This window comes from Aquarana catesbeiana, linkage group LG04 (genome assembly GCF_042186555.1).
Source record: "Aquarana catesbeiana isolate 2022-GZ linkage group LG04, ASM4218655v1, whole genome shotgun sequence".
NCBI lineage: Eukaryota > Metazoa > Chordata > Amphibia > Anura > Ranidae > Aquarana > Aquarana catesbeiana.
Genome location: NC_133327.1, coordinates 624,092,912 through 624,109,046, shown reverse-complemented (window position 1 = coordinate 624,109,046; position 16,135 = coordinate 624,092,912). Strand labels below are relative to the sequence as shown.

At 42.7% G+C, this 16,135-nt stretch overlaps 1 protein-coding gene across 1 annotated transcript in view; it reads right to left on the bottom strand.

Moving 5' to 3' along the window:
* The window catches only part of NVL (nuclear VCP like), a 133,752-nt gene that overhangs the window by 109,377 nt on the left and 8,240 nt on the right, over nt 1-16,135 (bottom strand). Inside the window, exons 2-4 of the mRNA XM_073628327.1 lie at nt 15,074-15,147; nt 11,958-12,010; nt 11,770-11,857 (exon numbers count right to left, since the gene is read on the bottom strand). Of these exons, the coding sequence (XP_073484428.1) occupies nt 11,770-11,857; nt 11,958-12,010; nt 15,074-15,147 (215 nt within the window). The remainder of the gene's footprint in view (nt 1-11,769; nt 11,858-11,957; nt 12,011-15,073; nt 15,148-16,135) is intronic.

Genomic DNA, 16,135 nt, shown 5'->3' with positions numbered 1-16,135 from the left:
TGCTAGTATGCATTGCAAACTAGCACATTATGAAAGATTTCCCTTAGTACGAAGCCCTCCAACAGCGCACTGTCACCGCTGACAGGATTTCCATCTTTACCCCATCTTCCTTCTGGGTTTGTGGGCTTTGGCAGTTTGACTGGCTGAGCCACAATTATGTCACTCCTACGCACGAGTCATGGCCACGGCACGGCTCTCTCAATGGTCAGCATGCGTCGGTGACAACACTGCCTGCTACTATAGTAAATATCTCCTAGTCAGTGCATGTTTAGGAGAGATTTACTGTACCTACAGATAAGCCTTATTTTAGGTTTACCTGTAGGTACAAATAAACAAAGGTAAGCTTCACTCACTTCAAACACACAAAAAAATTAACTAAACACACCACTATCGCAGATGAATGATATGAAGCACCTTGGCCAAAAAACAGGATGCCCACCCTGGTAGGGCTGTTGACTGGTCAGCTCTGCCTTAATGTCAGCCACCGAAGAGCCTTTAGTGGAGAACGTGACCAATGTCCCACTTACTCAGGAAATACCAGATATTTCTAGGTATAGGGTTGCATGTTACCTCTTTCCGTTCTCCCAGGATGCAGTGCACAGAACGGAGCAGCCAATGGCCATATCTGAACACTGTCATGTCCGAAAGGAAGATGGTCATTAGTGACTAAATAATATCCGTATTCTCCCCCAAAAAACACACACATCCACTACTTAATGGCCCTGTAATCTATTTTTCATCAAATTTTCAATCACTATTTCTTATTGGGTTTTTCTGCTTCCTTTTAATGTCCTCTGAGTTCACAAAATTCTCCCTTTCCCCCCTCACTTCTATTTGTTTGGAATGTGCAGTGCATGTTAGTTACAGTCATGTACCATGCTCTACACCCACTACAAATCCCACAGTCCATCTCAGGAGTGAGCAAAAGAGGGCGACTACGTTCTTGCCTATAGTAGGACCATGGAGGATGAACGTAGCCACCCTCTAACAAGAGACTGAATCACAGCAACAAAACAAAAAGGAATTTGGGAGGAGGCTGAGATTAGTGGGGGGTGGGGTAAGGGGGTAAGTTTCTGAGATAAGACATCAGATATAAAAATTCTACACACCCCTGTTGAAATGTCAGGTTTCTGTGATAGAGATTATATATATATATATATATATATATATATATATATATATATATATATATATATATAATGTGTATGGAGGGGGGGAGGAGGGAGGTAGGAGGAGGAGTAGATAAAATTTCCTACCTTTTTTTCTTTTTTTAATCATTTAAAGTTTTAGTGTGTGCACCAGTAAGGACAATACATATCCAGTAATGATATGTGGTACAGTAAGAATAGGCTGTTACTAGGGCTGGCAAAAAAAATCTGTTTAAATCTTGAATCGAGTTGAGAGGTTAAATCGATTCAAAATGTAAGCAAAATCGGTCCTGAGGAGCTGCGGGCAGGAAATTTTAGGCGAGGCCGCGGTAGAGGGCTAGTCCGCGAGGCCTGCCGCCGCGAACTAGGCTGCTAAAGGAAAAAGCTGCTAATAGAGATACTAATGATGATACGGGTTTGTGCATAGTGCTGGATTACAACCCACAAAATAAGGAGGTGGAAAGGATTATACATAAATACTGGAACGCGTTGAAACAAGATATCCATCTTAAAGGTTGTCTATCAGAAAAACCAAAGATTGCTTACAAACGAGCACCCAATCTACGAGATAGGTTGGTGCATAATGTTGTAGAACCACCCACTCCGAAACCCATGATGTTTTGGGATTTAAAAGGTTTTCATGAATGTGGTAGATGCTACAGCTGCATAAGAGCTCCGACTAATATAAGGAAAGTAAAGGAATTCTGCAATCCTCTGACTAGTCAAAAACTTATAGAATTAGGGATTTTATATCATGGGATACTGTGGTAGTTGTATATGTGGTCAAAAGCCCCTGCAATTTATTGTATGTTGGCCGCACTATAAGAGCTCTTAAAGATCGTATGGAAGAACATCTTAGAAACATACATAAAAGGTTTTGACAAGCATTATTTATCCATACATTTTAGAGAGGTTCATAATCAGAGCACGATTGGGATGCGATTCTGGGGTATAGAGGCGCCCAAGCGTCATTGGAGGGGTTCTAACTATACCACAGAAATAAGTAAGCGAGAATCTTGGGGATACACCAGCTTGGCTCATTATCACCTGGTGGTTTGAACAAAGAGTTCGACCTGGGATGTTTTTTAAGCAATCACTAATAGTCAGTCAGTATACCATTGTTATTTAGTTCTTTGATTCCTACTTGCGATCTATTCACGTTTTAGATCTCATAATATAGTAGCACACGCAATATATTTTTTATGACTAGCACCCATACACATACATACTTAACTGTATTATTTACATTTATATTCATTTTCATTTAATTTGGTTTTATATGGGTTGTTTAGTTAGTTATTTGTAAAGGCGGCTATAACCCCCCTTTTTTAAACATTATTTAGCACACATCTTAATGTGAACAAAGATTGAGCATTTTTAAACGTTCCCCTGGGCGGTGCGTTATGGGGCATCGCATGACGTTTAGGTAGAGACTAATTATAATCACATACTGTTTTTTACTCATGTATTTTGAAATACTATTCTAGATTTATATTTATTTAACGACTTATTTCAGTATATTCTCCGTGATATTATAAATTTAGGTGATTGGTTTTGTATATGATATGAGTTGGTATGGTGTGATGTCCGTCAATCTCCGACCTGGACAATAGCATTGCAACTTTATTTAATATTAGATGATCTTTTTCTCTAATGAATACTGGCGATTAGTGCTCATTACATTGTGCTTACTGATTAATACATTGAGACCAGTTGGTTATCAGCTGTGCCCGAGTTGCACTTAGCTCATATATCTTGTAGCCTAACACTAGAATGTCTGCGGACCACAGCAAAATGGCCGCAGGAATTGTATTTAAAACGATAGATCAGCCGTCCAATCAGTATCCCCCTGATGATGACACGTGATCCCTATGTCTCCCTGTGTCGAACACGCGTAGGGGAGGGGCCAGGAGGGAGCGAGAGACAGCGGAGCTGCCTATTGAGGAGATGCACACCATACTCTCACGAAAAGTATCATACTTGCCATGTTTAGAGCGGTGCACTGACGCACCTATATATTGTGAGTACTCCTTTTGGGGGAAGTATCTATACCTTTTAATAAATTTTAAGGTATTATACTATGTAGTTTTTTCTTCCCATCTGTATACTCTTCACTGCACTGGAGCCTGGGATCCTGTGATCTACTTATAACCCGGGGTGGTTCACAAGCGTGGTTTGACTTTGTCTAGCGACTCTAAGATGAGCGCATTACCTTTGGGGTCACCGAATCGCACCATTGCATGGTCTGTGGCACTTTGAGAGTTACTAGAAAGTTTGATTGTATCACCAGTGGACATCACATTTGGGCACCTGTATACCTTTTGTAGGACTTCGTAGTGAACTATATTTTTTGGTTCCACTGAAAACTTTTTTTTTTTTTTTTTTTTTTAACACATGAACTGTGTGACAGTGTTTTTTGCACTTAGCACTTTTTACATGCATATATATATATATATATATATATATATATATATATATATATATATATATATATATATATATATATATATATATATATATATATATATATATATATATATATATATATATATATATATATATATATATAAGCATGTAAAAAGTGCTAAGTGCAAAAAACACTATATATATATATATATATATATATATATATATATATATATATATATATATATATATATATATATACACACACACACATATACATATACATACACACACAGTGTATATATATATATATATATATATATATATATATATATATATATAATTTTGGAATAAGTATGTTTATTTGCACTTTATGCGTTTATATTTTGCACATTTGAGTAATACTGTCATTTAGTTATGCATATTGGCACATCTGCACTTTGATGCGTTTATATTCATCTATTCATTGCACTAGTAATGCTGTGATTCAGTTATGCTTATTGGTACTTGTGCACTTTGATGCGTTTATCTGTCATATTTCACATTTGACTTTGCATTTATTACTTTGATGCGTTTATATGTATTTGTCATATTTCACATTTGTATTCATATTTATTAGTATTCATCTATTATTAGGTCTGCTTACCTTGTAGAGGTATTTTGTTTCCCTCAGCCACATGCGTTTATTTAGATGCAGTTGTTCAATCATGCTATAATTTAGTAGCATGTCTAACACACTCTAGAGCAGCGTAATCTTTTTTACCTAGCCGTTACACAAACCAATAATGGAGTAGAACTGTGTGGTAGGTATATAGCGAATAGGATGGTATCAAAATGGCAACAAAGAAACTACATTAGTCTGAAATAAAGTACAACAGTGTAAGACACTAAAATCGCCCAGAGGCTGGTGTACACACATTTCCCAATAGGAAGAAGGCATTACATCACAGAAGTTAGAAAACAAGAAGGCAAGAGTAAGAAGTAAAAGAGATAAAGAAAGCTCAATAAGGAAAGACAGGAATTAACCAGGAAAACTTGGGGGGGGGGGTAAAGAAAAAATAGTTGAGAATGCATGCACAGTTGCAGTTGCTCAACCGAGGAGGCCACAAAGGTGTGGAAATCTTGTGAGTACAGAAAATCGTGCCAAAACTAACAGGTTTTATTGAATTGTTCACCTTTTCCTTTTAATGCAGCTGTTAATTGTTAAATCGGGTTAATTTCATTCAGCACAGCTATCCACGCACCAACTGATGGGGGTTGCGAGTATTTCTATTTTTGCGGTATACATTTTAGCAGCATTGAGAAGATGGATCAAGAGGGACTTCTGATATCTACGCCTCAAAATCGAAGTGAGGTGAAGCCACCACTGCATTGGATCATCTGCTAGTGAAATATTTGTCAGTCTAAAAACCAATTTCCGAATAGTGTCCCAGAAGGGGCATGTCCAAAATAAGCGTAGTAGTGAACCATCTGACTGTTGACAACGCCAACAAGTGGAGGGAACTGAAGGGTAAATCTTATGTAAAAGAGCGTGGGCACTCTATACCATCAGGTCAGGACCTTAAACCCCACCTCCATGAACCTACTCGCAATTGAGGAGCGGTGCACAACATACGCTCTCCTTGTACCTCCGAGAAGGGCCGGCTCAGGTCACGTTCCCAATTTCGTAGATAGGGAGGAATAAAGCCTTCCTGGGGCTTAATCAGCATCACATACATTAATGACAGAAGGTGGCAGAGAGGTGTGGGATCTAGGTAGAGCCTCTCAAAAGCAGACAAGGAATGACTAGAGGAGCGCACATATTGTGAGGTGGTGAGAAAGTGTCTAATCTGTGTTGCTCGCCACCTGTCCAGAGGGGGCGACAGCATTGTTTGAATTACCTCAATAGTGCACCATTGACCTTCAGGAAGAAAGTCTTGGAGTCTAAACTGGTTGGTCAAGTCAAATTCCTTAAAACTCCTCCCTGACAGACTGGAAGGAAACTCTTGAGCAGCAATAACAGGTGACGTCATCTGTGACGAAACGCATAGGGAGGAGCGTGCTGACGTCACCGCGTTTGCGTCAGTCCCGGACTACGGGCTGCATTATGAGTCGGTCAGCCGGTTAAATTAATGCGATTTTATCATCTTTAGTGTAGGTGCAATACTTTTTCTACAAATAAAACCCCCAAGTTTTTACACAGGCTTTATTTCTTTTATGGAACCCCTCAGTGATTGACTTCCATTGAGCGGTGGAGACATGTCAGTGTGATCCCCTTGGATGATCAAAGGCCCTCGCTGGGTTAAGAGCCACAAGTGTTTGACACCTCCCATGGTAGGAGGTCTCAGGAGCTGGTAAGCAGCCAACTCACTAGGTGGAGGTGTTCACTTTTCTATTGGCACTATTCTTTTGGTGAAGTTTCCAATACCAAGGGATATTGTGGATATCACGTCACTATATGGATTTGTTTTGCATATTATTCATATGGATTAAAAATAAAAAAAATAAAATAATGTGGTTACATAAGTGTGCACACCCGGTTAAAACTGGAGATGTAGCTGTGTTCATAATTAAAGTGGTTGTAAACCCTTTTGCGTGACTTCTACCTATAGGTAAGCCTAGAATAAGACTTGCCTATAGGTAGTGGAAATATCTCCTAAACGTGCGCCGTTTAGGAGACATTTCACTTGGAGTGCGCCAATGTCGTCGTCTGAGCATGCGCTATGAAGAAACGGACCACCGTGCCGTTTCTTCCCCAAGCATGTGCCGTGACTGAGGGCTCCCATGCGCATGCGCGGGAGTGACGTCACGCAGCTCCGGCAAGTCAGAGCCAAGTCCGCGGCCCCGGAAAGAAGAGGGGCGAAGATGGACGTGGCCTGCACAGGGGACAGCGCGGGCTTTGTTTGCAGGTACGTGTCATATAATGGGCTAGTATGCGATGCATACTAGCTCATTATGCTTTTAATTTGCAGGCCTTGCGGGGAGCAAGAGAGGAAGTACTTCCTCTTTAAGCAATCACATTCAAACTCATGTTAAATAGGAGTCAGTACACACCTGCCATCATTTAATGTGCCCCCGATTAACCCCAAATAAAGTTCAGCTGTTCTAGTAGGTCTTTCCTGACATTTTCTCAGTTGTATCCTACAGCATGGTCCTCAGAGAGATTCCAAAGCATCAGAGGAGTCTCATTGTTAAAATGTATCAGTCAGGAAAATTTCCAAGGAATTAGATATACCATGGAACACAGTGAAGACAGTCCTCGTTAAGTGGAGAAAATATGGCACAACAGTGAGATTACCAAGAACTGGACGTCCCTCCAAAATTGATGAAAAGGAGAAGAAAACTGGTCAGGGAGGCTGCCAAGAGGCCTACAGCAATAATAAAAGAGCTGCAGGAATATCTGGCAAGTACGGGCTGTGTGGTACATGTGACAACAATCTCCCGTATTCTTCATATGTCTGGGATATGAGGTAGAGTGGCAAGGCGGAAGCCTTTTCTTAAGAAAGACATCCAAGCCAAGCTAAATTTTGCAAAAACACATGTGAAGTCTCCCAAAAGCATGTGGGAAAATGTGTTCTGGTCTGGTGAAACCAAGGTTGAACTTTTTGTCCATAAATCCAAAAGATGTTTGGCGCAAAAACACTGCACATCACCAAAAGAACACCATACCCACCGTGAAGCATGGTGGTGGCAGCATCATGCTTTGGGGCTGTTTTTCTTCAGCTGGAACAGAGGCCTTAGTCAAGGTAGAGGGAATTATGAACAGTTCCAAATACCAGTCAATATTGGCACAAAACCTTCAGGCTTCTGCTAGAAAGTTGAACATGAAGAGGAACGTCATCTTTCAGCATGACAACGACCCAAAGCATACATCCAAATCCAGAAGAAGATTAAGGCTGGGTTCACACATGTGCGGTGCGAAAAAACAGCTGTTCAGCAGTTCCTCTCCGTTGTAGCTGCGGATCAGTGAGCAGGGAGAGGGGGGAGAGGTGTAGTGAGGAGAAGGGGAGAATTAGTGTTCAGAACAGAATGCATCTGCGAATCAGATGCGTTCCCAAGGAAGATAATGTACTTGTAATTCGCACCGCAATGCCCAGAAAACGCATGCGTTTTTTGGGCAATGCGCAGTGCGAATGCAACGCACATATGTGAACCAGATGCATTCAAATGAATGCATTTTAAAATGTCCTGCAAATTGGATGCGGTGTAAGCCACATCTAATAGGTGTGAACAGGACCTAAAGTTTTGGAATGGCCCAGCCAGAGCCCAGACCTGAATCAGATTGAAAATCTGTGGGGTGATCTAAAGAGGGCTGTGCACAGGAGATGCCCTGTGCACAGAGCTTTTTCAAGCTACAGTGTGCAAGAGGCCTAACAGAACTGATCCTTTGCCCTGAATAAAATCCTCTTATGACAGTTTTTAAAATAACTAATTTTTAATGTCATAAGTGTGTGCTTTTTTTTTCCCCTTTCACAACTGATTTAGATGGAACTATAAAGACCATAAATACATCAGAAATCAATTGTGTTTTTCTACTTTAGATCAGGGTTTGGTGCATTTTAGATTTTATAACTTACTATGGAAGTATTTGCCTCTCTATGAATACTTTTCTGTCGATTGACATCTTTATGACCACATAATTTGCATTCCACCCACACCACATCCTAGCACTGATATTCTGTTTGGCTGACTGCCATATAGAGGAGCTCCCAGTGGGTTGCAAAGCTGCTCCCTTGTCTAAAGGTTCTAATCTATACCTGGGCTCTGCTCATGCTTATCTGCTCATTTTGCAGATGAGAAATATGCTGTGAGGAAGGAAAAGGAGAGATATGTGCTCACTGCTTTTCCTTATTTGCCAGTCAAAGGCCAGGGATGGGGAGGTGACCAGACTAAGAGCTTAACTGCAGCACAGAAAACCCAGATCAATAACCTGGCTACTTTATTTTATTTTTTTAGCAACATAAATATGCATTTTAATTTGTATTTAGCTGGTTGCCTGGAATTTAGCTTTCAACTACATGTAAAGCCAAAACATGTTTTAGTTAGTTTTGAATAGTGTATGAAAGGGATAAAAAACCACTTTGCAGGTTTACAATGCTGCCTGTGTTCTTGGGGGGGCGAGACTAAAGCTGAAAAAAATAAATGTAAAACCTTGAGAGCTGCCACACTAAACCTAAAATAAATCCCCATAAAAATAATAAATATTAAATGAAACTATAATCAGCTGCCCGCACTTCCCAAAATGTGAGTTTATATGATACAATGTGCAGCACTAATAAAATAAATACTAAATGCAAATGCATAAAAACTGTATATAGCATCTATATATAATATAATCGTGACCTTCTATATATTAAAAGTAATGAAATATAAAAAGCTCATGCTCTGTGAGTCACACTCCCATGAATAAGCTACAGTTGTAGCGAAACATGTCGGGGGCAAAGCCGAGTGAAGGATAAAACACCAGATACTGTGTGACAGAAGGAAGCAAAGCGCTGTGGTTCGCTTGTCAGGGGAGACGGAGGGCCCATTGGAAGAGCGAGCGAGGAGAGGGTGAGATAGACCCCTTTACACGCCAGCGGCGTCAAGGTCCTCCGCGACCGCACACCCCTTAGGAAAGTCTTAGGAAAGCCTACCCAGGTTGCTGTGTGGAGATTGCAGTGTACAGATTGCCGTGGATTTTTTGTTATGCTGTTATAGAGTTGACACAATGTGAGTGAATCTTTTGAAGTGTATCTTGAAGTGTGTATAATAAAGGTTTTACGTTATCACACTATTGGGAGTTCTTTCTCATTTGCATATGGAACGAGCCCCTGAATGGAATACATTTAACCCCTTCTGATTGCCTGGAAACTCTTTTGCTTGTCAGCCTCATACGAAAGTGGGGGCACACAGAGCTGGTAAGAGACTGTCTATTGGGAGAGGGAACACTGAACACAGAGGTGTGGTGGAAAGTTCAAGTTAACTTCAGGAACTACAAGGATTTGCTGTGGCACAACTGTTTTGCATTTTTATCACGGACTTTCTTTTTCACACATATGTGCACTTATTTTGGACTTTTATTTATTAAGTCACGTAGTTTATGTTGAGTGTGCACATTGAATTGTCACACACTCGGTTATAGGAGTGACACATTTGTGGTTTTCCAGCAATTTCATCACTGAGTCACTGTAGGTATTGTATTGTGTATGGTGTTTTTTGTTTTCATTATATATATATATCATATTTTTTATTATTATTTTTCACATTATTTGCTTTATTCACACACTTTAAAAGTGTTTATTAGATTAGGATATTCACTGTCAATAGTGACACCACAGAGAGGGTGATTAGGATAGCGCCACATTTTTATTCTTCACGTGGGTTGCAATACACCATAGTCACGTCACAAGATTTAGAAATATTACTCACATATTGTTATTCACTAAGTGGCAGCTACAGATAGACTTTACTAGTTGGTGATCATCATCATTTAGACTGTTTCCGAGGCGCAGTGGTGGTTAACCTTGTGTATGTAGGACATTACACTTAGAAGGACCATTATTTAAATATTCCAATAAGGACTGAGTGTGACTCACGGAGCACAAGCTTTTTATATTTCATTATTTTTTATATATAGAAGGTCACTATCTATCTATATCTATATATATATATATATATATATATATATATAGATATAGATAGATATAGATATATATATGCTAAAGTTTTTATGCATTTGGTATTTGTTTATTTTATTAGCGCTGCACATTGTATCATATAAAGAGATTAAAGCCGAATTCCAGCCTTACCCTCAGTCTTGCACAATTGTACCGGGTCCTCTCCTGTACTGAAACCACTTAATCTAATTTTTACTGCACACTGTGAGCTTCTCATAGTGTGCCTTAGAGCCTGAAGCAAGTCAAAGAGCCCGCCTAATTTCCTGGCCTGGCCGGAAGACGTCCAGCTTCATCTAGCTCTTTCCTGTATAGCCTGGCTGTTTTTGGCCCACCCTTTCATTAACCACTTGTCATCTAGGCCAATTCTGACACTTCACTCCTAGTTTAAGTTGACAAAATTAACACTGGTACTGAGGGAGTGTGCGGTGAGGTTTTCAAAAAGCTGTGTCCAGCATCCTGCCACTCATCCCACCAGCCATGATCTGCCTGTATTGCAAAGGGAAGCACAGGAACCCAGTGATGTTGCAGGGTCTATAAAAGGTATGTCATAAAAGCAGAAAAGTTAAAATTACAAATTTCATTAGCATGTTGATAAAAGTGAAATGCAGAAACAGCAAAAAAATAATAAAGCAGAATAAATGTCAGCTTTAAAATATCTCTGTATGTAACCTAAAAAGGCTTAAAAGATAAACTTTTTTGTTTTATTTTTTTTTCCCTCAAACTTGTGTAGAGATAGAGATAGATATAGATAGAGGGAGAGAGAGATATATATAGAGGAGAGATATGGGGGATGTCTAGCTCAGTGGTAGATGCCAGGTTTTAGGGCATGGTAGCCCACTTTTATTAAAAAGAACAAAAGTGAAAGTTCATACATGCATGGGTTGCCCACACAGGGGTTCTTCTCCAGAAACAAACAAAATGAAAATGCCAAGCCACCTGGCTTTTAAGGCTCACTCAGTGCTGCGCAGGCCCACTCCTGGCCTCCAGGAAGGGGTTCTCCTGTGACTCCAGGCTTTGTCACTCCTTTTGAGCCTCACGATTTCCTCTGGTCCCCTGGACTGTCTCTCCCAGTTGTCTCAGCTATGGTCTCCCAGTCCACTGACCTGGAACCTTTCCCACATGGAGTGCCATCTCAAGGATATTGCCTCAGTTCCTAAACAGGAGCACACTTCTCTCCTAGCTGCAGCAACTGCTCCAACTCCCATGAGCTATGCTTAGATCTGCCTTATAATGGGTTTGTGCACCTAGACACACACATACACAACCTGCATAACTCCTTGAAAGCCCGGACACAAGACTGAAGACTCCTTCCCTCCAAATGCTCTTTGAAGTCTTCAAGTTTCCAGTCCCAATCCAGGCTTACAAAAGCCAGGGAAAAAAAAAAAAAAAAAAAAAAAAACTTAAAGCATAGTTTTCTCTGCTCACAAATCTTCTCAAACTGCCTCTGAGAGTCCTGTGTCCATTTTACACTCATTTTCACAGAGTCAGGGGCTCTCACATATACACACACACACACATATATATATACGTTCCCCTGTGAAAGGGGAAATAAGTGGTTCTATAAGAACGGAACTTACCCATAGGCTCCTCTCTTTGCCCGCTTTGCCAAATGTACATCTTCCAGGTCCTCAATATCCTCGTTCTCCTCGCAGATAACTTTGAACACTGAAAGCAGAACTGGTGATATCAATACTTGAATAACGATATAAAAATCAAACACGTGAAAGGCAAAATGATGTTTTACTGCATTACATAAAATGCTCACCTTTCTCTACCTGGATTCTGAAGGCATTCCGTTTCCTTCTTCCATACTCGGCACTAAAACATAAACAAGTTTTTCCATCACTACACGTTCACAAGACTCTGCAATCAGTGTTCCAGAAGAGCAGATTACTGGCATTAGGGTGAAGGATTAGGTTGGCACAGTGTTACTAAGAAAAACTTTTCATTTCTTTCTCCCTTTACTTCCCAGAATATCTAGCAGTGCACATCATCTGGGGAAAAAAAAAATGTATGAAAGATCACAGGAAAAAAATGCCTTTCCCTGAGACTATACAAGATTTCAAAAAGTCTCACAAGATCTTGCACTTTACAGATGAGATTTTCCAGGATGACATTGGTAATGTAGCCTTCCCAGGATGCAGCTGTGAGGCCAGAGCGATGCCTCCAGTGCCAGCTATGCTGTAGTTATTCTTTATCTCTGGTCCTCAAGGCCTACTGATCAAGCCAAGCAGAGAGAAACTGCATTACTAAGTAACCCACATAGGAGGCTATATAATAACTGTGCATGCAATTACAAGGTCTGTTTAACCATTTCCAGACCAGCAGCGTACCCATACATCGCTGGACTTTGGGTACTTATACCAGGATGATGCACACCCTGCTACCCTTTTTTTAGGGCCGGTGGTCAGCTCTCTTGTAAAAGCAATCCTAGTTGCTAACTAGCCCCTGTACTACTTCTACCATAAGCAGGTGTGGATCCCCCCCCTTATGTTTTCACCTGTTGATCTGGCCAGTAATACACCTCCTGAACTAGAGTGCCCCCACTCTGGATGAAGGAACACATGGGGCACCTTTAGACAGCAGCATTGTCAGTCTGGGGAGAAGGGGAGATGGACTAGCAGATTTAGCTACAGTAACAAAATGAAGCCAAACTCCAGCAGTTTCTTCCTTTTGGGATAAAGCAGTGGTGCATCGAAATTAAAATTCCAGTGCCGAAAACTGAGGATGCCCTTGGCTGAAACCCGAAACAGGACAATTTTTAATTTTTTTTTTTTAATGTAATTAACGTGGCTGGTGTTTTGTGCACTTAAGTCAATGGGGGGGGGGGCGTTTTTGCACTAAAGTCAATGGGGGGGCGTTTTTGCACTAAAGTCAATGGGGGGGGGGGGCGTTTTTGCACTAAAGTCAATGGGGGGGGGGGCGTTTTTTGCACTAAAGTCAAGGGGGGGGGGCGTTTTTTGCACTAAAGTCAATGGGGGGGGGGCGTTTTTGCACTAAAGTCAATGGGGGGGGCGTTTTTGCACTAAAGTCAATGGGGGGGGCGTTTTTGCACTAAAGTCAATGGGGGGGGGGGGCGTTTTTGCACTAAAGTCAATGGGGGGGGGGCGTTTTTGCACTAAAGTCAATGGGGGGGGCGCGTTTTTGCACTAAAGTCAATGGGGGGGGCGTTTTTGCACTAAAGTCAATGGGGGGGGCGTTTTTGCACTAAAGTCAATGGGGGGGGGGGACGTTTTTGCACTAAAGTCAATGGGGGGGGTATGTTTTTGCACTAAAGTCAATGGGGGGGGGGGGGGACGTTTTTGCACTAAAGTCAATGGGGGGGGATGTTTTTGCACTAAAGTCAATGGGGGGGGGGCGTTTTTGCACTAAAGTCAATGGGGGGGGGGGGCGTTTTTGCACTAAAGTCAATGGGGGGGGGCGTTTTTGCACTAAAGTCAATGGGGGGGGGCGTTTTTGCACTAAAGTCAATGGGGGGGGCGTTTTTGCACTAAAGTCAATGGGGGGGGGCGTTTTTGCACTAAAGTCAATGGGGGGGGGCGTTTTTGCACTAAAGTCAATGGGGGGGCGTTTTTGCACTAAAGTCAATGGGGGGGGGGGCGTTTTTGCACTAAAGTCAATGGGGGGGGGGCGTTTTTGCACTAAAGTCAATGGGGGGGCGTTTTTGCACTAAAGTCAATGGGGGGGGGCGTTTTTGCACTAAAGTCAATGGGGGGGCGTTTTTGCACTAAAGTCAATGGGGGGGCGTTTTTGCACTAAAGTCAATGGGGGGGCGTTTTTGCACTAAAGTCAATGGGGGGGCGTTTTTGCACTAAAGTCAATGGGGGGGGCGTTTTTGCACTAAAGTCAATGGGGGGGCGTTTTTGCACTAAAGTCAATGGGGGGGGCGTTTTTGCACTAAAGTCAATGGGGGGGCGTTTTTGCACTAAAGTCAATGGGGGGGGCGTTTTTGCACTAAAGTCAATGGGGGGGGTATGTTTTTGCACTAAAGTCAATGGGGGGGGGGGACGTTTTTGCACTAAAGTCAATGGGGGGGGACGTTTTTGCACTAAAGTCAATGGGGGGGGCGTTTTTGCACTAAAGTCAATGGGGGGGGGCGTTTTTGCACTAAAGTCAATGGGGGGGCGTTTTTGCACTAAAGTCAATGGGGGGGGACGTTTTTGCACTAAAGTCAATGGGGGGGGGACGTTTTTGCACTAAAGTCAATGGGGGGGGGGACGTCTTTGCACTAAAGTCAATGGGGGGGGGACGTTTTTGCACTAAAGTCAATGGGGGGGGACGTTTTTGCACTAAAGTCAATGGGGGGGGACGTTTTTGCACTAAAGTCAATGGGGGGGGGACGTTTTTGCACTAAAGTCAATGGGCGGGGGCGTTTTTGCATTAAAGTCAATGGGGGGGGGACGTTTTTGCACTAAAGTCAATTAGGGGGGGGCGTTTTTGCACTAAAGTCAATGGGGGGGCTTTTTTGCACTGAAGTCAATGGGGGGGCGTTCTTGCACTGAAGTCAATGGGGGGGCGTTCTTGCACTGAAGTCAATGGGGGGGAGGGCGTTTTTGCACTGAAGTCAATAGGGGGCGATTTTGCATTAAAGTCAATGGGATGCAGCATGCCATTATCTGCATATTTTCACATTAAGAATTGGTAAGCTGCAATATAATAAAAGTTTGGCTTTTTTTTTTTTGCTTTTATCTTTACCCATTCCATACTCTTTTCAAAAACAAAAATGCAGGTTTTATTCAATGAGTTTTGAATTAAAGCGTATTAACAAATCATTGCCAAGAGTGACCTGTTCTGTTGATATAAACCAGCAATAAAGAAGTCTATCGGTTTCTATTTGGTAAGAAGAAACGTGTATATAAAGTTAAGTACAGTCAATGATACCTGTATGTCTTCTGCAGATCAGCAGCTACAGCTGAAATATCCACAAATCCTGCACATCGATTACTGCTCAAATACTGCAATACAAAGACAGGGCAGTGAAAGGTTTGTGCGTTTAGTACAATGGATACAAGCAGGTCTGGAAACATTACATCCTCTCCTGTACTTTAATTGCTTACTCTATGAGAAGCTTACAGTGTGCATTCAGATGGATCCCACCTCATTTCCTGCGTAGCAGTCAGACAGATCCTGCCTGGAGGCACTAGCATCCTCTAGCCCTTTCCTCCCCAGCCTTACTGTCCCTGAACCATTCCTTTCATTTACTGGATTATAGTTCTTTCAATCATGGAGGCTCAGCACTGCATGTGGTTGTTACCTAGGGCAGTCTGCTGTGTTCAGAAAGCTACAATATGTACAGCCCCTTCTCCCAACCACAATCTGCCAGCGATGAAGAGAGAAGTGCAGAGAAATAGTGATGACATCATGGGGTAAAAAATATAGAATGAAATTAAAACAGAGGTTTTATGTCAAAAATTTGTAGCCAGCTTGGAACCGAGCCGCCGAGACACTGCCGGGTAAGGGGGGAGCCACACTGCCGGGTAAGGGGGGAGCCGAGCCGCCGAGACACTGCCGGGTAAGGGGGGAGCCACACTGCTGGGTAAGGGGGGAGCCGAGGAGCCGAGACACTGCCGGGCAAGGGGGAGCCGAGGAGCCGAGACACTGCCGGGCAAGGGGGAGCCGAGGCGCCGAGACACTGCCGGGCAAGGGGGAGCCGAGGCGCCGAGACACTGCCGGGCAAGGGGGAGCCGAGGCGCCGAGACACTGCCGGGCAAGGGGGAGCCGAGGAGACACTGCCGGGCAAGGGGGAGCCAAGCCGCCGAGACACTGCCGGGCAAGGGGGAGCCGAGGAGACACTGCCGGGTAAGGGGGGAGCCGAGCCGCCGAGACACTGCCGGGTAAGGGGGGAGCCACACTGCCGGGTAAGGGGGGAGCCGAGGCGCCGAGACACTGCCGGGCAAGGGGGAGCCGAGGAGACACTGCCGGGCAAGGGGGAGCCGAGGAGAC